The 25992-nt window shown below is 39.2% G+C and overlaps 2 protein-coding genes across 2 annotated transcripts in view; both read left to right on the forward strand.

Moving 5' to 3' along the window:
• The window catches only part of C11H18orf54 (chromosome 11 C18orf54 homolog), a 39516-nt gene extending 36909 nt beyond the window's left edge, over positions 1-2607 (forward strand). The window contains exon 9 of the mRNA XM_057700536.1: positions 2377-2607. Within this exon, the coding sequence (XP_057556519.1) occupies positions 2377-2503 (127 nt within the window). The 3' untranslated portion in view covers positions 2504-2607. The remainder of the gene's footprint in view (positions 1-2376) is intronic.
• A 7211-nt stretch (positions 2608-9818) lies between these two features.
• Positions 9819-21200, forward strand: LOC130830965 (uncharacterized). Its single transcript, XM_057698253.1, has 9 exons — positions 9819-9902; positions 10859-11080; positions 11571-11777; positions 13004-13234; positions 14131-14284; positions 15610-15719; positions 16265-16378; positions 17671-17817; positions 21066-21200. Exons 1-9 carry the CDS (start codon positions 9819-9821, stop codon positions 21198-21200), a joined length of 1404 nt encoding a protein of 467 aa, XP_057554236.1.
• The last annotated feature ends 4792 nt before the right edge of the window (positions 21201-25992 follow it).

Below are 25992 nucleotides of genomic sequence, written 5' to 3' on the forward strand. Positions count from 1 at the left end.
GTTACTGAACCAGTAGTATCAATGGTGAACTTCATTTGATCTTATGGACTTAACCTTTATCAGTTCTGTGAATTTTTATCAGAAATAGAAGCTGAATCTTCTCTCTTGCCCAAGCACACATCAGTTTGATGACTCAGCAGTGGTAAAATTTTACTGTGATTTTTTTTTTTAAATCTTAGGGCCAAAACTGAAATTTTTGTTAATGGAAAGAACCAGTGTTCCTCTATTACAGAACACTGAATGGCACTGGAGACAAGGCAGATAAGTTTTTTAATGAATTCAACCTAAAGGTGCAAGGCAAAACATCAATTATATGCAAATCTTATGTATGGTGAAGTCGTTTTGATGGCAACAGTGTTGCTTGAATCTTAAGTAATGTCAAACACTTGCCATGTTTTTAAATGTTAAAACAAGAAGCAAGATCTCTACTCCTCCACAAATTTGCAGTAGACAGATTTTAAAGCTGAAGTAGTTTCAGCAGCAATTTTTTTTTACCTCCAAGTATAAAAAAGATTTCCAAATTTAAATATCTGTTTAATTGTACAGTTGGAGGGCTTTCACCTTGTCCTCAATTGGAGGTGATTAATGTATTTTAAAAAGGCAACTGTCAAGAGAAACATCTAACAGAATTCTCTACATGCTTCCCCAGTGATGAATATGCTCAGCTAAAATAATATGCTTGTGGATGGGTGTCAGTATTTATCAGTAACTATCTGTGTGAAAAGATGTTCAAAGATGAAATATGTAAAATCTCACATAGGGCAGCATTAACAGATGAACAGTTGTAATGGGTTTTGCTGATAAGGAGCACTAACTTTGAATCCCAATGAAGCAAAATGTGTTCTCTCCAAAAAGAATTCAGTTTTCCTCATTAGACTTGTATTATGAAAAATTGTAGTCATTTTGAATTATATCAAACATTTGTGGAAATTTATTTTCCCTCTTGGTATATAAGTACCTATGTAATATCTTTGGTTTTGCTGCTTAGATCACAAGGACTAAAATACTTACTATCTGGCCCTATTTGGGAAAATTTTGTTGACCTCAGCTCTAGAGGAATATTTTTGGAATACAGGATTGAGGAGTAACTCTCTAAATACACAGCAGAACTATATATTGAATATCTGTAGCCCTGTGGGGATTCAACTGCAGCGTAAGGCCTGAAGCTTTCTACATACAGTATTTTAAATTCTTATTGACAGATCCTTTGTCCCAGAGACTTCTGAACATAGGAACACCACCAATAATAAATGATTAATATGTAAACATATAAAATTTTAAAACCTAACTTTTCTAAGTACTATAATGATTGCCAATTGACTAATTAAATTCCTTGAAGTAACTTAAATTGCAATTCAAAATAGTATATCTGATTATTTTGGCCACTTTAAATAACAGATAGAAAATATATAAATTCAGTGATTTAAAAAATATTTCTAGCATTATGGTTAAACCTAAAACATCAACATTATGACTTTAATTCATTATTTCTGTATTAGATCCTGTATTTTCCAAGGATTATTGTTATACTTCTTTTGATAGCTTTTTAGGGTTTTAATAATATTTTGATTATTATCCAGGGTTTTATTAATTTCATCTAATGTTGTAGGAACTGAGTATCAACAGTTAATTATTGGTTGAGATATTGGACCTGTTTATGGAAACATTAGAGGAAGTCCCCCCTTTTATTTATGGTTACATCATGAGTTTTACCTGTTACATCATAAGACCTTAAGTACATCTTCGTCATACATATTAAACTTTTGAAACTTGGTATTTATCCCAGAAATAATTTAACCTTTAAATTTCCCGTGGCCAGCAGTACCGGAGCCATTGTCCTGGCGTGTCGACATTCTATAAACATACGCATTCCTTAAATAATTATATTATGATTAGTAGGGCCACCTAGGAATTTCTTCTCCTGGGAGATGAGAATGGGCTCTATAATTATCTGTTCTCTTTAGAAATTTAGCTTATCCATCCTTTTGGAACACACAATTTGAACCCCTCTTTTGCTGGGTTATTGTGTGTAACCACAGGTGCTGATTAGTTGTTGAACCTTCTCCCTTCTGGATTTATGTGGCCACTGGTGTTTCTCAGTCCTTCCTGGTTTGGGTATAGTATCTGCTTTCCCCGGATTACTCATCAAACTCAGTGTTCTCTTCCCTATGTTTACTGCAGTATCTACATATATATAATATACCTGTAATTTACAAACAGGTGTATCATTTTAAAATTATTTTTTATTCAGTTTACTTTATTATAAGTTGATATTGAAGTATGTGATGAAATCTTTTTTAACATGAGTCTTGCATGAGAGGAATGTGGCAAAAATCTTTGAATATACATTTTATTTAAAAATCTTGGACTTCCTAGGTGGAGCAGTGGTAAAGAATTTGCCTGCCAATGCAGGGGACACGGGTTCGAGCCCTGCCCTGGGAAGACTCCATATGGCACGGAGCAACTAAGCCCGTGTGCCACAACTATTGAGCCTGCGCTCTAGAGCCCATGAGCTACAACTACTGAGCCCATGTGCCGCAACTATTGAAGCCCACGCGCCTAAAGCCCGTGCTCCACAACAAAAGAAGCCACTACAATGAGGAGCCTGCGCACCACAATGAAGAGTAGCCCCCCCTCGCAGCAACTAGAGAAAGCCCGTGTGCAGCAACGAAGACCCAACACAGCCAATAAATAAATAAAATTAATAAATTTATAAAAAAAAATCTTTTGGAGCCACAAGCAAGATTTGGGTGGAGCCACACAGTATTATTGCTTATGAGTAAAGAAGTGAGTATATATATATGGTGGAATTCTCCAGGTGGGCATATCAGGATTAGCTAGCTGGTATTTCTTCCTCAACTCCATCCCTGGGTTTTGAGGGATAATATTTTGCATGTGTCAGTGTCTGGAGACAAAAAGAGATTGGCAACCCCTTGTTACACTGTATATTTTCATCCTTTAATGCTGACAAAGATATCTTCATAGTTACATATATTTTAGAAAACCAAGTTTGTGTGTAACAAGAAATATTGGGGATTTCTTTGTTTGATTGTTTGTTTCCAAGGGGTCAGCAGGGAGTCTGGAGTCAGACCTGTCTGTGTAGGAGGCTCTACCTGGTGCTAGCTGTATGACCCTGGTTTAGTTAACTTCTCTACACTTTGCCTTTCACATTTGTAAAGTGGGGCTAGTGATAGTACCTACGTCATAGGATTGTCATGAGCATTTAATGGGACAGTAAAATAGATCATAAAGGAAGCCTCAATAAATTTTAGCTATTACACTACTATTATTGTTATTAGTCCCTAGTAATAGAAACATATAATGTTTCTATGTTTCTTTTGCATTGGAGCATTAGAGTGTTGCTTATACTTAAATAACTTGAGATCATTGTTCTCTCTCGTGATTTATCTGTTGTCTGCTTCTTGGAGAAGTTATCTATGCCCTTCTAAACAGATACATCATTAATAGAAAAAACAAGTCTCCTATATATTAATATTCTTCTATTGTTAAAATATAGAATATATTATCAACACTTTATATTACCTTTTATCCTTTGAGTGTCATTATGAACTTAGAACTTTCTGCAGGTTTAATACATTCCAATTAACCGCAATTAAACTTTTATTTGAAGTTCCAGTTATCACAATATGGCCTGTGAGGTCACTTGAAAACCTCCTTTGTGTTGACATTCTTGAAAGCATCACTGCTTTCTGGAAACAACAGGACACCAGACCTTCCTGATTTTTTCCTGCCATAAGACGTAGTCATAACCTCCTGCCAAGGAACCAGGAGTTCTTGTTCCTCATAGCAGGGAATCGTATTAGAGATCAAAGTCTGGACACTAGAGAAGCACACAAGAGTGGATGGAGGGCAAAAGCACAGTGACTGCAGGTGCTGTTGGACTGTTTTTAGTAGTGACAGAGCTGGAAATGTCTACATGAATTCACATTTATATTTCTTATTTAGCTTGTCATATTCCTATACTATATCAGGTCTTTAAAAAAAACAATTCTGTAATGTGATTTCACTGATCATTTAGATGTTATCCTATTTAACAGCATTCTAGAAGGGTATGATAAAGGATGACTGACGAAGCCTGGATGCGATGGTCACTAGTTGGTGATGGTTTGGGGAAGAGATGTGATTATATTGAATGTAAAGATAGTGTATGAGTCAATCATTTATTCATTTAAGCCTATTAAGTGCCAGGCCTTATGCTCAGCTTTAATGATGATGTCTCTGTTCTATGTAGCCTATAATCTAGCAGTGGAGGCATTCAGGTTACAGATAATTTTATATATAATTAAAATGAGAACTTCAAATGACACATACAGGTGTCCTGAGACGGTATGATAGGAGCACTTAACCTAGTGTGGGGTATTAGAGTTCAGATAGATGGGAAAAAGGAAAAGGTGGAGGTAAGGAACAGTGGCAAACTGTGGTCAGAGGAGCTTGCTGTACTTGGAGACATTAAAAGGCCCACACAGATAGGAAGTGAAATTGTAGCTACTGAAGTCTCGTAGTTTTTAAAGAAATAATTTATTACTTTTTGTTCCAAATCTTTGTGAATTATAAAAAGTTATAAAAAAAAATCTGTGAATTACATGTTAAAAAAAAGGGTCAGAGTTTACAGACTGTGTTAGACCAAGAATGGAAAAGAACTGAGGATGTGCCAGCATGGTGACTGGTAATCATAGTGTCAGTGTTTGTCAGCAGATGTGCACTGACATTGTTTAAAACAAGTTCCCCCGAATGTGTGTGATTACCTCAGAGATGGTGCCTTCATGACCCATGGTCTCAGTACATACTTGAGTCAGTCGGCAAGGCTTTGGAATGGAATAGAGGCTTTTGGGGTATGTTTATTTTTTCCCCAGGTCAGCTGCTATGAAAATGAAAATTTTCAGGTTATTTCTGTTTATTCATTTATTTAAATTTTCCTGGAGTATAGTTGATTTACAGTGTTGTGTAGTTTCAGGTGTACAGCTCTCAGTTTGTGTCCTGAGGAAGGAATCATGGTGTGTGTTTTCTGTTGTTCTTCTCAGCCCCTCAGCGCACTGCTTGTCTAAGACAAGTGCTTGATCTGTTAGTTTGCTGTAGTGGTTTTTGGCTGAGGGTGTCCATGGACTGACCCTTGAACATAGTAATTTACTTGGTTGCTTCCTTCTTAACATTGTGAGTTTTTGCTTTTGTCTATTAAATTTTTTCAGTCTGTGGTATACAGGTCCAAGAGATGGTGTCAGAGGAAGAGACTGGTCCAGGTGTGTAGAGCCAAGTGAAGTATAAAGTATGACGTGTCTGAAAAATAACCTGGCTCGGGAGAATTGATCATCTGTCAGAAGGATTACCTAAAACCTCTCTCAAGTTTATTCCAAGGACACATCTCTCTGGAGTAGATTGAAAGCAGACAGGATAGGTGAAGATTTGAAGGAAACGTTATGTGGAAGCATTGCCAGGAAAGTGAGAAACTTAGATGTATATTTATTTCTCTCTGAAGAGGGAAGGCAGACAACTGTGAATACCTTCAATTTCATGGTGAATTTAAAAGTTTTCTAGGGACTTCCATGGGGGTCCAGTGGTTAAGACTTCACCTTCCAATGCAGGGGGTGCGGGTTCAATCCCTGGTCAGGGAGCTAAGATCCCACATGCCTCCTGGCCAAAAAACTAAAACATGAAACAGAAGCAATAATGTAACAGAAATTCAGTAGAGACTTTAAAAATGGTTCAGGGACTTCCCTGGTGGTCCAGTGGGTAAGAATCCATGCTCCCAATGAAGGGGCCCCAAGTTCGACTCTCGTTGGGGAACTAGATCCCACATGCATGCTACAACTAAGAGTCTGCAATGCCGCAACTAAGAAGACTGCATACTGCAACTAGAGATCCCGCATGCCACAGCTAAACATGCCACAACAAAGATCCCGTGTGCTGCAACTAAGACCTGGCCCAGCCTAAATGAATAAATAGTAAAACAAACAAACCTGTTAATGTATTTGTAAAAAAAAAAAAAAAAAAGACTTTAAAAAGGTCCACATCAAAAAAAAAAAAGTGTATGTTGGAAAGGGCTTATGACCTTATCCATTTACCTAAAGAGTAAAAAAGATACGAAGAATTTATATTCCTTGTCTATGGGGACATGCTTGTTACCAATAAAGCTGAGAATAGCATAAAACTCCCTTTTCTAGGAAATTTTGCCAAACTCCAGACAACACCTGTTCTGATCTCTTTATTAAACTTGTTCCCCCTCACACCACACCCTTCTGCCTAACTCTGCTTATACTTTTCCCATTGCACTTAACACTTTCTAATATAGTATGTATATTACCTCTTTTTATTTATTGGTTTATTTGTCCTGATTCCTCTAATAGAATGTAAGCTGCATGTTGGGCAGGGAATTATTGCCTAGTTTGCTGGTAGATCTCAAGCACTTAAAACATTGCCTGGCACATTGTGAGCACTCAACCAGTATTTGTAGAATGAATGCATATGAGCTGTAACAGAAGTTTTCTGGAGTTGGACTCAGCTGATTTTGTTGTTCATATCACCACTCAGTGGCCTTCTCTTCTAATATGCTGTTGGATTAGCGCTAAAAATTACACATGAAGCACTTATTTTGGGGAACAAACAAAAGCTGGGATGTTGAATATTGAATTATTATGTCCACGGAATCTTGAAAAAAATAGGAGTGTTGGGAATTTAGCATTGTTATTTCTCAAAATAATTATATCTCCAGTTCAAGTGAGTAGAGTTAGATAGTCCTAAGGGTTATTTAATCTAGCCTTGATTTTATACACATGAGGAAAACTGACTTAGCAAGGTTAAGGAACTTGTCCAAGATCAGATTGTCATGCAGAGCTGTATGAATGGAATATTTTCATTTTCTTAGAAGTTCAGAGTTTCTTCCCAGCTCTTTCCCTTTTCTGATACTTATTTTAGGAGCCCATACCCACATAACACCTTTTAGTGTTAAGAGTTCTTCCTGAGAACATTCTGAAATGGGCAACGGTGGGCTTTGGGAGCAGTGGGAACGTGTATTGAGCCCTTTCCCACAAATATCTGAAATTTAAATGTATGGCATTGATTTTGAGGTGATAAAATATTTAAATTAAGTTTTATCTGCTGGGCCAGTAAGGGAATTTCCTCATCTTCTTATCAGGGTAATATAAAAAAAAATTTTTTTTCTTAATTTTCCTTGTGCATTTATTACTGGTGTGAATCATTACATTGTTGTCTTTGAGACAAGGGTCTATATCTTCTGTGATACTGGTAACTGTCTCCAGTGTCTGGTCATCCAAGTTGAGCAATAGATAAGAAACATTTGCATAATAAGAGCGTTGAGCAATCTTGTTACTGGTAGACATGTCAAAGGAAGAAATCAAAGAATTGCCAACTTTATCTTATCAGCTTTTTCTACCTGAATCATGATAGAAGGCAGATAACTTGGAGGTGGGGGAGGCTGGGGAAATGTTCTTACTGAAGCATGGAAGCACTGCCTTTTCTCCTCTACCAGCATGGCATAAAGGAAGAATCTAGTTGGCTCAGGTTTTCTAAGAGAAACAATATTTTTTGATTGGATGTGTTCCAGGAAAATAAACTCTCATTTAATGAAGAGCTACGTCGATATGTATTCAGTTTATCCCTTTGATAGATATTGCAATCAGCAGCTCTTAGCACTTGTCAAATTTATTAGTATGCTCTAAGCCCTTGTGATGGAGCCAAACATTCAAAGAATAAACGTGGCAGCATACGTTAGTGGAAGTAAGGGCTAGAGATGTAAATTTGTAGAGGTATAAATTTGTTTTAGTTTGTGGTAAAAAATAGACTGCCCAAATGTATAAGGGCACAATATGACAGAACTTTATTACTTGTTTGTGCACGTAATAACGTTGTTTGAGATGAGTGTTCTTGGTTGGCAGGTGGGTTTTCTCTACACAGTGAATCAGGGACCTAGGCTCCTTCCCTCTTAGATCTCTGCCCCCCCATCCCCCATCGCCCACCGGACATCACTGCATCCAGCTGGTGAAAGGAAGAATGTGGATGGCAAGGACTTATCTTCTTTTTTTAAAAGTCTTAGCTTGGAAATGGTGCACAACATTTCTGCTCATATTTCGTTGACTAAAACTCAGACACATGGCCACACCTAACTGTTAGAGATTCTCAGAGATGCTGGGAAATATAAACTAATCATGTGCCCAGGAAAGAGAGCTGAAGGGTATTTTTTTGAATTTTCCTTCTCACCTCCTTCCCTCTCTCCTTCCCTCCTTCATCCTTCCCTTGCTTCCGTCCTCTCTCCTTTCCCTCCTTCCTTCCTTCCTTCCTTCTTCTTATAAAGCTCATCCCATTTTTTGAGATGTTAAAATGTAGAATTTATTCTATCTAATAAATGCAGAAGGAAAATTTAACAGGAAAAATATGTCTTATGGTACTCTGATAGCATGATGAGGAAATCACCTTGCTGGCCCCACAGATACATTATTTTGAATATTTTATTACCTCAGAAATCAATGCCATACATTTAAATTCCAGATCTTTGTGGGGAAAGGCCAAATTTATATGTCACTGACACATATTTGATTTGATGAGATACAGTAGGAAAGCCACAAAGTCACTCCCCATCACTTGAGCATAGGTTAACCTTCAGCCTTGTCAGAGCCTGAGCTGCCTGACCCAGATAGGATCTGTATTTTTACCACATGGTCTGTTACTAAATTCTTTACAGACAAACCAGAAATATCAAATAGAATGTAACTGACTAAGTGTGCCTACCAAGTGAAACCATGTTGGGACTCGAAGTCTTAGCTTAAAATTATGGTTTCAGAGAGGCTTTGTCTTTTCTTCCCATTACAAACAGTTATTCTTTCTATCCTCGCAAGATCTTGTACATATTTCTATCATAACAAAGCACATTTTGGGGGGAACTATTTGCTTTCTTTTCTGTTTCTCCTACTAGATTATAAGCTAATAAAGGGCTTCTTAATGTGCAGAGTGGTATACAGCCTGGAATAGAGTAGGCATTCAACCATGTTTATTGAAGGAATAAAGGTAGTAAGATAGAAAGGAAAGAAGGATGAGTGACTGTTTGGTGGGTGATAGTAGCAGTTTTTAGCTTACTCAGGCCACAAGTCATCACCAGGAAAGATGATGCAAAATGAACTTAAAATGAACATTTAACTTTCAGGTAACAAAATTATGCAATAAGCAAACTACATAGAAAAACCAGTTACATTATCTAGAGACAGGACTGATTTGGGTGAAAAAATGTTGTACTAGACTGAACACCCACCATCAAACTCTGCAGAGAACCAATGCCATGGGATAATCTTGATAAAGGGTGCTTCACTCCTACACAAAAACTAGTTGTGTGATTTGGGGCAGGTATCACACCTCTTTGTGTGTCAGTTTCCTGATTTACAAAATGGTAATAATCATCACAGTACCTGACAGGATTGCTGTAAGAATTAAATCCCGTGATGTATGGAAAGCACTTAGTACTGTCCCTGGTACTTAGTTGAAGGGAGGAAATAACTGTTAGCTACTGTTGTTATTATCTGTGTATGTGTCATTGGTGAGCAAAGAGTTGGGGACCAAAAGAAGTGTTTTATTGGTCTCTAATTTGGCAATTCTTTCTATGGGTTTTTTTTAAAACTGAGATTACTGTTTAAGAAGCAGCTTCCTTATTTCATTTCCTTAACTTTCAGCTCTATATAAGCACTTGCTTACTTAAGAATTACCAGTCTTCTCCTCTCAAGAGATCTCTCCATTTGCTAAAGCTACATCCGTCCCCTGTTTTTCTTTTGCAGTGAATTGCTTGGCCCTCTTTGCCAATGGACAACTTAGCATTTGAAGTGCATGAAGATGCAAAGCAGAATGTTGTGTCTGTGGGGGAGATGAACACCATCTCCCAAATGGTAAGAATCTAAATGGGAATTTACATCTTGAGATTAGTTTCCCCCAAACCTTTATGCAGATCTCAGGAAAGAATCCCTCTTTAGACCAGCTTTCTTCAAGTGAGTGTCTTCAGAAAGGTAGTCCTGCTCTGAATATATCCTGACTTGCTTTCTCTCTCATAAGCTCTTTTCTTTTTTCTTTTTAAATTTTTAAAAATTTTTTTATCTTTACTGACATGTTACTTATTCCCATGCAAGTACCTGTATGTGTAAATGTACTTGTACATTCTGGAACCAAAACGTTCTTAGAAAATTCTACTTAGAACCTTTTTAATTTTCAGGTGAAGAAACTGATAAATAGGGGCTAATTGATTGACTTGGAATGTATTTCTTATAAAACTTAACTGAGTACTTAATGTTCTAGTAATTGATTCTGTGCCCCAGCTCTTAATATGTTTATTTTTATCCTTGCTTATTTGGATGTCATCTGGGTATATGGGGTGTGTGTGAGTGTTGGGCTCTGCCCCACAGTCCTGCAGTCCTTGTATTTGCCCAGCTACTAGACTGAAGAGAGAACCTGAGTCAGTGACAGAGACATCAGTGATCCACTGGGCAGGGAATCTTACAAGTCAGAGGCCGAGGTCCTGGAGTGACACCTACCGTTTCCGGCCGAGGGCAGGCAGGACACGACAGCCGTCTTCCTGCGCAGTGGAGGAGGAGGGTGTCAGTTATAGGGAGCATGACATCAGAAGGGCTCCTTGATTGCCAGGGGACTGCCGCAGGGCATCTCCCTACAGTTCTTTGGGTTAGCCACCATGGCGAGGGCCACCGTTTCCTGCTGATGAGTGAACATACTGGAGCCGTTCTGGCCTGAGGGCTGTGTGTATGTATTGTCTTAAATAAAAGAGAAAAGAAACCAAGTGAGAAAGGAGGCCATATTTCTGGTGCATCAGTAATTATTTCATAATTTCTCCTAGGAAAAGAAGAGGCAGTGGTCACTGATGAGCATTTTCCTGGTGTGCCTCTTGGCCTGCACCATTACCACAGCAGTCGGAGTCCTGATTCTCTCCTTGGTTTATGTTAACAGCTTCCAGCCTCATTCAGAACCTGGAGCCCAGCCTCTGCAAATAGCAGTTCCCGTGGTGCAAAAGGGTGTTGATCCAAAATTCCAATTTCTTAATCATTTACCTAAATCCAAGGTATGGAACACACGTATTAGGAAAAAGAATCATCTATTATAAATGGTGATTTCAAAACAAAGCGTCCGTTGCTTGTTTCCTAAGCTTTGTTTACTCTTCATTGGAAGGAGGCAGCTGTGGGCTGTTTAGATGAAGGGAAGTGAGGGATAGAGAAGAGGGAAAGTTGGCTGAATGTTGGCTCCAGGCAGAATTTTTGTTTAGTAGATAGATCTATGTTTGGCTGGCCAGAAGTATAGGAAAGCCCTCTGTTCTTTTGCTAACATAGGTGCCCTTGTTTATGTCTAACAGAGGCTGACAGCACTGCATGTACCACTGTTGTCTCCTGGAGTCTTGCAGACCTATTCTTTCTCTTCCTTTTTGGGGGACTCCAGTATTCACCTCACCACCATTGCCTTTTCCATTGTGTTTCCCTCTCACTCTATAGGCCATGGTGGCCTCACGTTCCTCAGGCGATGGCCTCCAGGCTGACGGTTTGCTTACGACTTTTCAGGTGTTCGAGTTCCCCGGTGGTGCAATCCAGTGGGCCCGGTACAGGAACAATGCGAAAGACTACCTCAGCATTGAAGAGGAGGCCTTTGGCAGCAGCTTGAACAGTCAGAGATCACAAATGACTCTGGGGACCCTGAGAATAAGAAGCAGTGGCCTGCGGGCCCCTCACTGGCACTTCAACGCTAACGAACATGGCTATCTTGTACAGGTATAACCAGTTTGCCCGCAGTCTGCACTTAAGCATTTGTGCTGTGTGTCCTCAGGCTGTTGTTTAGGTTGTTGCACAACCTACTTAAATAAGTGATAGACAACATCCAGGCTTTGGCTGTGTACTCAGTGAGATTAGTTAGCAGTGCCTTGAAGCATTAACCTGTTTGTTTTGATTATTCTTGGCATCACTTTGAACTTCTTTCTTCAGTATGAAATCATTTTTCATACATTGTTAAGCTAAGATCACTGTTTTATCCTTTGAGCCAAAGCTAAAACTGGTAGCTCTGATCTAATGATCCAAGAGACTACAGCTTCCCTCTAAGGAAAAAAGCAGTGACTGGAATAACCAACTAGTTTGCTGATGTACAGCCTGGAGTTCCTGAAATCAGCCAGTTGGGTGCCCTTTTGTGGTTTAGACCTTTCAGAATTCTTTGAAAGTCAGGGGAGATAGAGCTGGAAGTGAAATGAATGTACTTACTTGAATTTCAAATAATTCATTAATTCTGAAATATATTTATGGCTTCTGTATTCCAGACATTGGGGAAGCTGTAGTGACTAAGTTCTCATAGAACTTTCAGAGTTTGGTCTTACCCTGGTGATCTTGTTAATAGATCAGCCATAGATTTTTTGGGTGTGACATATTTCTATTGTTGTTGATAAAACTCCTTCTTTATACTTGGACAGTTCACTTAATTTTAGAATTTATGACAGGAAGAGGGATTAGAGTTTTATCTATATGAGATTAAACCCTTCTTAGAAGAATACCTGGTCACACAGTAAAAGCACTATGGCATTACTATTACTATTAGTATTATTAAAATTGTGTGCAGACTTTTTCTTATCTGGAAAATACATATGCATCTGTATGCCCACACACACAAACACATGCAAGCACACACGTGCATGTCTATGAGACCGTCTATGAACACACACATGTGCCTGCAGTCTTTTCAAATGATCAAACCAATGTGAACTTTAAGCTCTAAATGCTCAGTGGGGGTGCTATTGCCCAAAAGGTGGCAAAAACTGGTTGTTTGTGGGGTGAAAATCTTATGTATAAAGCACAGGTGTACATGTAGTGCATGAGCAGTAGGTGTACACAGATCTACGGTACCTCTGTAGCGTTCGCATTTCATAGGGTGGCGATTAGACAACATGGTACCTTGGAAGGGAGGTTGAGGGGCATTGCTCTGAAGTGATGTCGATGTGTTGTTTCTGTTTCAGGGGAGCGCATGGATTGGCGTGGTTGATGATGGTGCTGTCGTTACCACGTACAATGTCACAGCTGGCCAAGTGATCTTCTTCCCTAAAAACACAGTGCACTGGATAAAGAATGTGGGGAGTGAAGACTGCTTTTTCTTGCTCTTCTTTTCTACACATGACGAACTTCAGACCCTGGATGTTGATGATGTATTTTTTTCTACCCCTGAGGACATTGCTTCCAGGTCACTTAAGGTCTGTACCACTGTGAGAACAAGTCCCATGAGGGTATGCATTACATAGGCACAAAGAGGGCATGAATATTCGAGTTTCTAAGGTGGCAGTCAATAAAGTAACATTTGGGTAACGGGCTCAAGAATGTAACATTATGTTCCTACTAAACACATAAAACCTGTTGAAGTTGAATTGCTCTTTACCTTCCCTTATGAATGACTTCTGTAGGAAACTACAGTATAATGAATTGGTAGAAAGGTTATGATACAGTTAATACAAATTACTATAATTTTCATCCCTGAAAAGTCATAAGCTTATCCAGGGAGAACTTTGCTATTGATAATGTAATTGTGTTTTCTTACTCTAATGCAGAGGATCAATCCCACAGCTTTCCTGAGGAATAGCTACTTTTGGTCTCTTTCAGGGGTTATATTGTCACTGGAGGGACTGCTGATGATGCTGGGGACAGAGGGTCAGATGTGGATGCTCACAGTGCAAAGGGGTGATCAGAACTGGTGATGGCCGTGAGCGGCACCTGGAAGGGGTTTTGTGGTAAATTCAGGAATTGAGATAGTGAGATTTTGAGGTTTATCTTGCAGCAGATCCGGCTCTAATGTTACAGGGAGAAGTAGAAGAAACGAGTCATTAGTGAGAGTACCAGCAAGCATGGGAACCAGTGTATATTTTGCAGGAGTTTGTACTGATCATAAAATCCGAATGCCAATACTTTGACTACTTGAAAGATTTTCGTAACAATCACAAGCCTTAGGCTAATTGAGGTCAGCTCTTTTGACTGGGCCATCCACTGAAAACCACACTGGTGCCAATGCTGCCTTATCCTCAGCTACCGCCCCTTTTATTGCTAAAATTTGTAGAATGTTTCGCAAATATCTTATATGGTCTCTTGTGTGTTTCAGCCTGAAGGTGGAGTTAATTTCATTAGAACCTTCCATAAGCAAAAAGAGGATCAGGGGGTCAATCTTCCTCCCAATTTGGCAGAACTGGTTGTCAATGCTAATTACTCACAGTCTCCAGATGGCGTTGTGTGGAGATACTTTTATGACCTGAAAGGTATAGTATGTTATTTTGTGAAGGCTTTTTAGTTAGGTATTTACATATATCATTATTTAGGTGTATTGGATTGACATGCAATGTGTTTTTTTTACATCGGGTCACAGTCAAGAGAAGTTTGAAAAAACACATTTCTCAACAAAGTAGGAAATGAAAGAAAAGGCCTGGAAGCTAAAGAGAATGTGGAATAAAAATTCAGAGTGTGAAGGGGGTGTATTGAGGCTGGAGGATGCTGTAGGAGAAGAGGCTGATGAGAGACGAGGGGTCCAATCATGTAGCAATTAAGTGGTTTTAAATAGGAGAGTGACACAATGATGTTTTTAATTTACATATTTTTAATTAATTAATTAATCTGTTTGTTTAATTGAGGTATAATTGACATGCAACGTTATGTTAGTTTCAGGTGTACAGCACAGTGATTCAATGTTTGTATATATTGTGAAATGATGACCACAACAAGTCTAGTTAACATCCATCACTATACATAGTTACAGGTTTTTTCTCTTGTCATGAGAACTTACAAGATCTTAGTAACTTTAAAGTATGCAATACAGTATTATTAGCTATAGCTGCCTTGCTCTACCTTACATCCCCATGACTTGTTTATTTTATAACTGGAAGTTTGTATCTTTTGACTTCCTTCTCTCATTTCAACCACCCCCAGCCCCTGCCTCTGGCAGCTACCAATCTGTTCTCTAAATCTATGAACTTGGGCACTTAGGTTGTTTCCATATCTTGACAATTGTAAATAATGCTGCAATGAACGTGGAGTGCAGGTATCTTTTTGAATTGGTGTTAGTTTTGCTTTTGAAAGTGATGACCAGTCCAGCTGAATTGTGGAGAATGATTGAAAGCAGCCAGGTGAGAGGCAGGGTGATGAGTCAGGGGGCTCCTGCAGTCCCTCAAGTAGGGGATGATGGTGGCCTGCACTATGTGAGAGGGAAAGAATTGTTGGAGAAGCAGAGAATTTAGAGATGCAGGACTGACAGGACTTGGTTGACTGATTGAGGGGTGAGGTAGAGATTGGTATTTAGGAATGACTCTCACGTTTTCCAGCCAGGTCCCCTGAGTTGAATGTCTGTCTTAATGAGGTCACCCTATGTTAGGAATTTCAGGGGAGATTGGGAAGGCCGTATAGTTTCTGACAGCATCAGGTCAATATCTTGGGGGCACATAGGATATGGTGTTGGCAATTCCTACCACATAGACTTTCTGTGACTATAGAAGGGCTGTGTACTTACTGGGACTGCATTTGGCTCTCCTTTCGTAAGTAACATTTTGAAGTAGTTTATCTTATTTTGTTTTTTAAACTTCATCTGATTCAGGTTCAAAAGAATATCGATTTCCAGGAGGAATAATACAATTGGCACAATACTGGAAAAATGGAAGTGGACTAAGCAACAATGAAAAAATTTTTAGTGAATTCCTGAACCAGGTAATTGACAAAAATGTTTTAATGATTATTAAAATGGATGAAATATGAAGTTTAGATTGGATTCATCATTTTTTTTGAACAAAGGAAAAGGAAAGAGATAGTCAAACACTGGTTGATTTGATCAATGCAAACTGTTGACTAAAGCCTTAACTTCTTGGTGTGGATGGTTACATTACTAAAGAGACTGGATGCTTGTGAGATTTCTCTTTTCATTTGTTTTAAATGCTCAACTGGCTGTATTGCGTAATGACTAAGAGCACAACTGTGGCATCAAATTCCTAATTCAAATCCCAGTTCTGCCACTGTGTGTCCCTGGCATACTCAACCAACCTAGGTTTTAATTTCATCTCATAAGGTTGGTGGCCACCTTGTAAGATTGTTATAAAGGACAAGTGACATAATAAATATAAAGGACAGAAAAAATTGCATGTTCTCAGTGAGGGCTTCATCAATATTAGTTATTATTATGATTATGTGAATTTTTAAGCTGCTGAATTGGATGTTGGCTAAATAACTGGATTTCATTTTTCTTTTTCTTCCTCAAGCATCAAAATGCCCTCACTTTGAGTACACTCAGGATTTATAACAATGGATTACGACAGCCACATTTTCATTTTAATGCAAATGAAATGGGATACGTACTAAGTGGATGTGCAAAGGTAATTTATCTGTGAACAGTTTGTTTTTTTTAACTTTCCTTTTCAGTGCAGAAAGAAGCAAACAGGAGGTATTTCTTTGTTTTGGTTCAGTTGTTGGTAACATAATAGGACCCCATGCTAATGGCTTTCTGGGCACAGTTTCCACAGAGGATACCATGCAGGTCCTGCTAGGTAACTTCCAAATTTGCTCGTAGCATGATAAGAGGCTAAGAACGTTTCAAAACTGATAAAGAGATTTATCCCAAATGGTGAGGGGCTGGAATACCTGCTTACATTTTCAAAGTTTCGAATTCTCAGGTAATGCAAGCATTTAATGTGCTCCACTTTGGGGACCGTGACACTGGCCATTTGCCTCTCAGTGTAACAGGAATGGGGGTGGTGGGGAGGTATGGAGCACCAGTGGGGTGGCCATATTATCCCCATTTATCAGGATCATCCTGATGTATACCTGTCATCTTGGTGACCTTGTTAATAGCACCCCCTTTGACTCTTCAGAGAGTCCTAGTTTGGATGATTATATGGTTACTGTAAGAAAAGCCACACAACGTAGCAGGTTACTACAGTGATCTGACAGTAGTTCCTCTGGACTTTCATCGGGCTCCTGGGGAGATCTACTTGTAAAATGGGCTTCTCTAGCGTGTACCTGTCTCAATCTTGATAGAAAGAATCAGACCAGACTGAAATTCACCTTTTTTGTCACCCATAGCAGAAGTTTTATGTTGTTAGAGGTGAAAGATTTAATAAATTAGAAAAGGGCATTGTAATCTTCCACAAATTTAATCTCAAGGATCAGATTTTACTTTTGGTGTGCTTTGCGCTCATGTGTGTGCGTTTGTATGCACAGTTAGTCTCTAACCCTTTTAGAGGAAGACCGTTACGATGCTGCTCTCCCAGAAGGCTGAATTTTCCCAAGCAAGTGGAAGGGAGGGCGTAGGGGTAGTAAAACACTGAAATTTAAATCCTCTGCCTAATTAGGGAATGTAATTGATAACCCTCAATTAGAACATGGTGATTCATGCTGTTTTTGCATGATGTTCTGCAGTATTGAATTCACTAATGCATTTTGAAGGACATTTACTTTAAGTAGAGTATCTTTTGATTTTTGTGGGACTTTGTCTCAGGAACAGGAGAGTTAATGTGAAGGATTGTCTCTGTTCTGCTGTTTACCCTCTCTGAGAAATCCCTTCATCACCATATGCTTTTATTCATCTGTTCTTCACTATGCATACTTATCCTTAATGCATAGTTGATTTTATTTGCTTAACTCCAGCATGGTTTTTTCCTCTCCTTAGGTGGGCATTATCAATGCTCAGCGTACCATAGAGTTTAACATTCACATTGGAGATGTGATATTTTTCCCCACTGGAACCCAGCATTACATTAAGAGTGCATGCGATGAGGATTTGCTTCTCGTTCTTGCCTTCAGCACTGGAGATCAGGTGAGAATAAGCCAGCTTAAGAGAGACTGCCTAGTGCCAGGGACGAGCAGAATACTCTGCTGATAAGCAATGTATCTGGGTCATAGGGGCCCTCAGCACATGTGTGTTGAATAAACGAATGAATGAACTGGCTGAACCAATGAGTGAGGAGGAAAATCAAATAATCTTTTCATTTGGTTACAAAGGGATCCAGTACATCACATTCCCTCTTAATTCCCCCAGTTCTCAACCAACTGAGAAAAAAGACCAAAGAGCAGTATATAGAGCTCCAGGAAATCATTTCTATTACTAATCAAGTAGGTATTAGAGAATGTAATTAATATCTGTGGGCAGGTGGATTTCCTAATCTGTCTCCAGAATTGGGTTGGTCTTCCAACACTGAGGTGGGCCCTTGTACTACCTTACAGCATAGAGAAACAGAGCATGAGTTTTGAAGTTTTGCCAGTTCCCAAACAGAGATGGAGGGGCTGAAGTGAGCATGACCAGTTTATTCTTCTGGAATTTACTTTGCAGAGAGATGAGAGAGAAAGAGAGAGAGAGAAAGAGAGTCTCTTGTATATGAAAAGAAACTTCAGGAGATGTGAAGTAACACTGAGTATGATTAAGCAATGCTACCCTGAAGGAGTAGCATTCCTTCCCATCATTCTTTTTTTTTTAATTGATTTATTCATTTTACTTATTTATTTTTGGCTGCATTGGGTCTTTGTTGCTGCACATGGGTTTTCTCTAGTTGAGGCTAGCGGGGGCTATTCTTAGTTGTGGGGCACGGGCTTCTCATTGTGGTGGCTTCTCTGACTGTGGAGCACAGGCTCTAGGTGTGTGGCCTTCAGTAGTTGTGGCACATGGGCTCAGTAGTTGTGGCTTGAGGGCTCTAGAGCACAGACTCAGCAGTTGTGGCTCATGGGCTTAGTTGTTCCGCAGCACGTGGGATGTTCCTGGACCAGGGATCGAACCCATGTCCCCTGCATTGGCAGGCAGATTCTTAACTACTGCGCCACCAGAGAAGTCCTCATTCTTTGTTTTAAGCAAATCTGATATATCATGATCTGTATTATAAAACATATTAAGAGGTATTATTTATTGTATTAAATGGTTGTTTACTTTAAAAAATTCACCCCAGTGTTCTCTAATTAGAGGGAGTAATATGTTTGAAAAACAAGAATAAATAGTGGAATTCAGTTTTAAACAGTCCTTAGGACTAGGTTCCCTGCTTCCTACATGGAGACCCAGCAAGAGCTCCAGGGGAGAGCACAGCATAAATTCAGCAGTATCATCAACAGGACCTGTGCCCAGAGGCAAGTCCATCCTGCGCAGGGGTGCTCATTTCCCGTGATGACACTTCCCTTCTTTGCTGGACACTGGAAAATTCCAGCATCTGCTTCTCTGGGTCCCTAAGCCTTCCTGGGGGTACCTGGGATGAGGTTTGTGGAGAGCTCTGTGAGGAGGAGATGCAATGGAAAGCTAGCTGTCGACTTTCTCGGCGGGAAGAGGATTCCAGTGTCCCCTACTTTTGGTGTGGGTCTCACTGCTACTGCCACCCCCTTGGTCACCATTCTCTACAGCTGTTATAAGAACAAATCATGAAGCAAAATGAAATCAATTCAAATATAAATAGGAAAAGAAGGTAAAAACTCATTAAAACAGGAAGCTAGAGTTAAAAAATTAAAAGGGAATTTTAAAAATGAGTAGAATAAAAATTTTATGTAAGGGTAAAAATACTTCAAAAAAATGTTAACAATGAAAATAAATATGAGAGATGAAATAAGTAAGATGAATGTGATGTGAAAGGCTAGTATCAACAAATTAAAACAAAAATATGAAAGAAGGATAAAACTAGCAATTGAAAATTATTAAATACAATTCGAAAATTAAAGATTATAAATCTTTTGAAAAGAGAGTAGAAATAGAGGGTTGTGTTTTTGTTTCCTTTTTTTTATGAAAAAAAAAAAAAAACAATTTAAGGGAGTGATCCACAACAGGGAAAAAAAAAAGAATCAGAATTTTGGGTAGGAGTAATTTTTTTTACCTCTACCCTCACCCCCAGGAATATCTGATATGCATCTTGAGGGAGGATCATCCCCACTAACCCATTCGAGGGGGTCTTAGGGGTTTTCTAATGGGGATATATTTTGCATAAGGGGTATGAAGGGAAAGAGGAGGGAGGAGGATGAGAGAGAGGCTGAGAGACAGAAACACATGCCCAGAGAGAAACACAGAATGAGAGACAGGGACACAGAGAGAGACATATGTGCCCAGAGACACACCGAGATGGAGACGTGCACAGAGACATACAGAGAAATAGACAGACAGACAGACAGAGATCTACAAAGAGAGTGACACAAACACAGAGGAAAAGAGAGAAACAACTCAGAGATACACAAATAGACATAGAGACACAGACAAAGACACAGAGAGAGACAGAGACCCATAAAGAGACAGAGACACAGAAGGAGAGACACACAGATACATCTGTACCCACACACAGACAGATGTATCCTCGGAGGGGCAGGGGAAGGCAGGCAGACCTGGAGACAGACAGACAGACAGACAGACAGACACACACACACACGCACACACACACAGATAGGAGAGAGATTCAGAGACAGGTAAGAGCAGAGACACACACAGACACAGAGGCAGAGACACAGAGAGAGCCACTACACACAGAAATTGAGAGGCTGGTTGAGAAAGAGAGGTAGTATCAGAGGGGAAGGGGTACAGAAAGAAGGACAGTAAGATAGTAACATAGAGAGGACACAAGGACAGACAGAGTCAGACCCAGCCAAATGGACAGCCAGGCCAGATAGACAGAGATTAACAACTGTCTCTGGCTGTGCAGGAGGAGGACCACTTACCTGGCAGCCAGGTTAGCCTCCATCATGTGCTTCTGGACATGGAGCTCTGAGAGGCCCTTTGGTCACTAGTCCCTGCTTATAAGTAGACAGAAGGTCTTGCTCCCTCTTTAAAGAGAACTACCTCCCAGTGGGATGGAGGTCCCTTCTAAAGAAAGCTTCAGATGCCTCAGCATCTCTAGCCATCAATCAGATTTTCCTTATTCCCAGAGTCGGGAAGGTGAGCTCCCCGTGGCAAGAAAGACAAGCGCACAAGGGGGCCATTCGCAGGAGTTCATAGTTCCTGATGTTACACAGCCATGTACCTACAGTCTCGAAAATACCTTGATGGCTGTAAGATCTTTGTAGGAACCTGAGTAGTTTGATACTGATACATCTTTTTGTTTCCACTGTCAGTTGCAAACCCTTGACATGGACGATTATCTCCAGGCCACAGCAGACCACATCCTGGCTCAGCTTTTCTTCAAGAAGCAAAGTGAGTTTAAGAAGATCCCTAAACTCAAGGAGGACCAGGCAATCAACCTGCCTTAAATTTGCTAATGTGTTCATATCTGTTCTTCGCTCTTCATATGTTATTACTGTTTTTAAAGAAGATCCGCTTGACTAATGAACTTGGAGCTCTTTACAGAGCGATACTGGGAAAGCAGGTGCGAAGCAGCCCCAATGAGCTCATTTAGCTGATAAGATCATAGGCAATTCATGCTAAGGGAACATTTCAGTGTACTCTGTGCAGATTATCTATGGAGGGGATCAGATAAATTAATATATTTTTGTATGGATTTTAGTAGCATGTATATATTTGGATTTTTGTTTTGTTTTGTTATTTCAAATTTATTACTCCAAATGAAAATCCATTTTTTTTTGCACTGAAACTTAGTGCCATGCTTGTATTTTGGTTATTCATCACTGTGGAAGGAAGTAGGGAGATAGCCCACGTATGTTGTACATACATCTAACTTTTTCTGGAGAGTTTAGCATAGGACCTTAGGTTAGCCATTCTCAATCCTTTTGTTGATATGAAGATACTTTTTATAATGCCCAAAATTTCAAGGACTCACTCACACGAGTAGTTGTATACTTATTGTATATTAGCTGAGAAAATGACAAATGAATTATGAATTCAATACTTCTTTGAAGTATTTGGATTTTATTAATCACATCATGAACTATTTACATTTAAGGAATAGTAATCCCTATATTTGAGGAGCATGTGTTTTATTTAGTCTGTTGACTGGGTGTGTATGTGGATTTGAGGATTACTTGCCATCACTTGGAAACTGGTAGAGGCTGGCGGTCTCTAAGTTGGGGGTTGTTGTCTTAAGTGGAAAAGAATTTGTTCAGATCTAATCTGTGCTTCATTTTTGCTTACAATTTATTTTTATAGGTATTTGGTACCTCTGCATTTTGCTTGGGTATCACCATCAGTTCTGGGCTACCCTGTATAAAACTCTAATCAGTATAGATACTCTTTCATTATATTTGCCTGACACATAATGGAATTTTTAGATATCTTAGGGTGTTTGTTCTTAGCCTAAAAAGAAACTGTATGTATGTTTTTTTCTCTCTTTCTCTCTTTCTCTCTCTGTGTTTCTCTTTCTGGATAACTAGCTCCGTTGACTATATAGAAGACAGAATCAGAAATGACTCACTTTTAGTGTGGGGAAGTAGCTATCTACATAACGTATGTAATCAGGTCATAAAAGGCCTGTCATCCCTTGGAATTACCTTACGGTGTATTTACCTTATTGCCATTTTCCAGGAAAGCCAGCTGAGATCAGAGCTTGGTAGCAAAGGGAATTTTGTGGTGATGGTATTGTTTTGAAGAGACTTTGTAGGGAATGTGTCACCATCCAGGAGGAGGAACATGGTTGAGAAGATGCAGGGAAGAGCACAGGACAATATGTGTATGGAAGGTGGATGTCTAAATAGAGGGGAATTGGTCATAAAAGGAAATGGAAATATGTGTAGACAGATTTTATTTGCAAATTTTATTTTGGGAATTTTTTAATATACTGTAAACAAGTTCATAATCCCTTTTCTTGTATCAGGAAGTGTTGTATCAGATTACTATGTGGTCATTTAATAAAGACTTTGTGTATCTTTGCATATTATTTTGTCATTTAATTTTAAATGAAACCTATTTTTATGGTTTTATGAATTATTGGATTCCCTCTATGCATCCTTGAAATTTGATATATCATCACCTAAAGAAACTATGTTATGGTGTTGGAACTTTCTGGGTTTCCTGATAATAATATACTGGAAGCCTGACTTAGGTTTCTGGTCCTACTGTGTATTTAAAAAAGAAAAATGTTAAAAATAAAAATAAATAATCTAAAGAAGACATGTCAATTGGAATATTGTTGGTATGTTATTTTATGGGGTTTTTGGGGGGTTTATTTTTGGCTGTACCGCTTGGCTTGTGGGATCTTAGATCCCCAACCAGGAATTGAACCTGAGGTCATGGCAGTGAAAGCACTGAGTCCTAACCGCTGGACCACCAGGGAATTCCCCGGGGTGGGGTGGGGGGTGAATATGTTCTTGATTTTCGTTTGGTTGTTCTAATTTCAGTCCATTTTCCCTTCCCTTCCCTTCTGATTTCTACTTTTCATACCATTTTATTCTTTAGGGTAACTTCATCCATTAATACTCAAGTGTTTTTAGGCTTTATTTATTACCAAGTCAATAGACTGAAGAGCGAATTACTCAATCAGACTATTTGGCATCATTCAGGCAAAACCCAGACATTTAACTGAAAACCTCCTTTAAAACTGAACCTACCTTAACCACTTTATATGCACAGTTTATAATGCAGCCACATTTGATTCATTTGAAAGAAATGAATCAAAGAAAAAAAGCCATGGTGATTTTGTGCTATAACTAGAAGTTACAAGTTGTATTTCTTCCTTGCTCTGCACTCACCATAGCTTCATGAAACTCGTATGTTCACTTTGGAGCACCAGTCCTTTGAACAGAAAGTAAGATACTGGAGAGTCCAGAAAAGAATAGCAATGCTTAAGAGATGAAAAACTGTTTTCTTCATTGAACTTAGGTTGGAATTGTTTGGAAAAAAGAAGGGTGGCATAGAACGATGAGGTTGTACAGCTGGTAGAGGCCACATATCATGTGGTCTCAATGCTTTAATTTTCAGAAATACGAAGTGAGACCTGAGAAGGGTAAGCTACCCAGATTGCAAGTGAGATATTTGAGGCCAAATCCAGATCTTTTGAGGTGCTTCCCAACTCCTGTGTAGAGTTTTTTGATTACCATCTTCAAGTATATAAAAGATTCCTCCACCTGAAGCAGAACTCTACACAAGAAAATGTACCGTCTTCAAATAGGAGAGGTGGCTTCTGTTACCCACACATCAGCAGCCCCAGTGCCAGCACTGCTTCTCCTTTTCTGAGCCTCCCACGTGCCGGATGCCCAATTTCAGCTGCTTCTGTAAAGAGGTGCTCAGAGCCTGCTGAGATCACAGGCCACTGTTCCTATCGAGCCAAGTATTCTCTGCTTGCATTTTCATTTTAAATTGTTATTAACAATTTTTTATACTGACAAAATGTACAGAACGTAAAATTCACTATTTTAAGCGTACAATTCAGTGGCATTACGTATATCTACACTGTTGTGCAGCCATCACCACTGTCCATTTCCAGAACTTTTTCATCATCCCCAACAGAAACACAATACCCATGAACCAATAACTCCCCATTCCCCTCTTCCCCCAACTCTTGGTAACCTTTATTTTATTTTCTGTTTCTGTGAATTTGCCTATTCTAGTTACCTAACATAAGTGGACTCATACACTATTACTCCATGCTTATTTTTATGACGTTTTTACTAATTCTCCAAAATTACGCCTTTCCTATGTACTTATCATTGTGCTAGGATACTCGAGACAAAAAAAGATGTGGCCTCAAAAAATTTATAATTTAAATGTTTCTTGTTTGATTCTATATTTCGCTTCCCTCCCCACCCCTGGATGAACCCAGCCCTTATCGTGAGTATTCAAAATAATGTTTATTCATTCAGACTATGCTAAAGGAGAACATAGTAGCAGACATGAAAAGAGTTAAAGAGGTGAGTCTACACTATTCGTCCATATTTCCGGAGACGTCAACTCTCGATCCCTTTTGTGGTTCCCGTTACACTGTCCTAACAGTCCTTGATCCTCAGAGTTTTCATAACTCTCATAAAATTGCTTTTCTCCTACTTTTTTGAGGGCAGGGCCTCATTCCATTCCCTGAAGTTTAAACATCCAGATAAGTTTGAGTTCTGTTTTTTGTTGCTGTTGTTTAAACATTAACAAGAAACCCCAGTGGCCTCAGCAGGTGCCGTTTACATCTCTTATCTTGGTTCAGGAATGCCCAACTTCATCCTACTGGCAATAAACCTATTGTTTTATTATCTTAGCCTTTTGAATTCAGATTCTTTCTTGGTTTCAGAGTGTGGAGTAGCTTTCGCTGAAAGGGAGCAAGCTTTGATGTACAGGCTAAATGGATATTGTACCAGGCGGTCCAGCTGTAGTGAGGGGGGCCCTGGACTCATCAAGAGTAAATTAAATAATAATAGAACTAGTACTAGTAAAGTTGGGCTCAAGTGATTTTTACAAAGCCTTTAAATGTCTCCTGTACCTCGATAACTTTTCCTCCAGAATCAGCACTGCTCAGACGATTATTGTCCTGGGAGACAATTCTGTCTCTCCTTGTAAGGAGTTATGGATAGAAAAGCCAAGAAAAAGAAATTTCTGTCAACCAGGATGGATTGTCCTTTCAAATGTACTTTCTCTAATGTTGTAAAATAGTCCATTGGAGATGGGTTAACAAGTTTATAGTTCTGAGCTCCCACCTGGCCTGGGCGTGGGACGGAGTTCTTAAATACAGACAGCTACACAAGAGAGAGAAGCAGGAACACATACAAGAAAAGGGAAAGCTATGATTTTAATTGTTGTTTTAAAATGTCATGTCTAAGGGCTGGAAAAGAACTCTTGAATTTCCTTCCCATAAGATATCTTCAATTTTCTCTTAAAATGTTTGCTTTTGGATGGGATACTTTTCTAACCAGACACAATCTACTTCAGCCCATATTTTTAGCTACCACGCCTTAGGTTTTTAAACTTTTAGCTCCACACTTAAATATAGCATACATGGAGAAAAGTATCCAATTAGAAGTGTACAGGTTGGTAATTTCTGCAGACAGAACATGTGCATCCAGCCTGCACTCTGATCAAGAAACATTACATTAACTGCAAGTCCTCTTGTGGGGCCAGCTTTAGTCACCACCCCCCCCCAATATGATAAACTTAGTTGTGCCTGTTTTTTTT

The sequence above is a fragment of the Hippopotamus amphibius genome, chromosome 11 (assembly GCF_030028045.1).
Source record: "Hippopotamus amphibius kiboko isolate mHipAmp2 chromosome 11, mHipAmp2.hap2, whole genome shotgun sequence".
NCBI lineage: Eukaryota > Metazoa > Chordata > Mammalia > Artiodactyla > Hippopotamidae > Hippopotamus > Hippopotamus amphibius.

What these genes read in the sequence shown, in the direction of transcription:
- LOC130830965 (XM_057698253.1), top strand. Translation starts at nt 9,819, where the DNA reads ATGGACAACTTAGCATTTGAAGTGCATGAAGATGCAAAGCAGAATGTT. An exon ending in ATACTTTTATGACCTGAAAG is followed by an intron (nt 14,285 to 15,609) that starts GTATAGTATGTT and finishes CATCTGATTCAG; the next exon opens with GTTCAAAAGAATATCGATTT. An exon ending in TACTAAGTGGATGTGCAAAG is followed by an intron (nt 16,379 to 17,670) that starts GTAATTTATCTG and finishes TCCTCTCCTTAG; the next exon opens with GTGGGCATTATCAATGCTCA.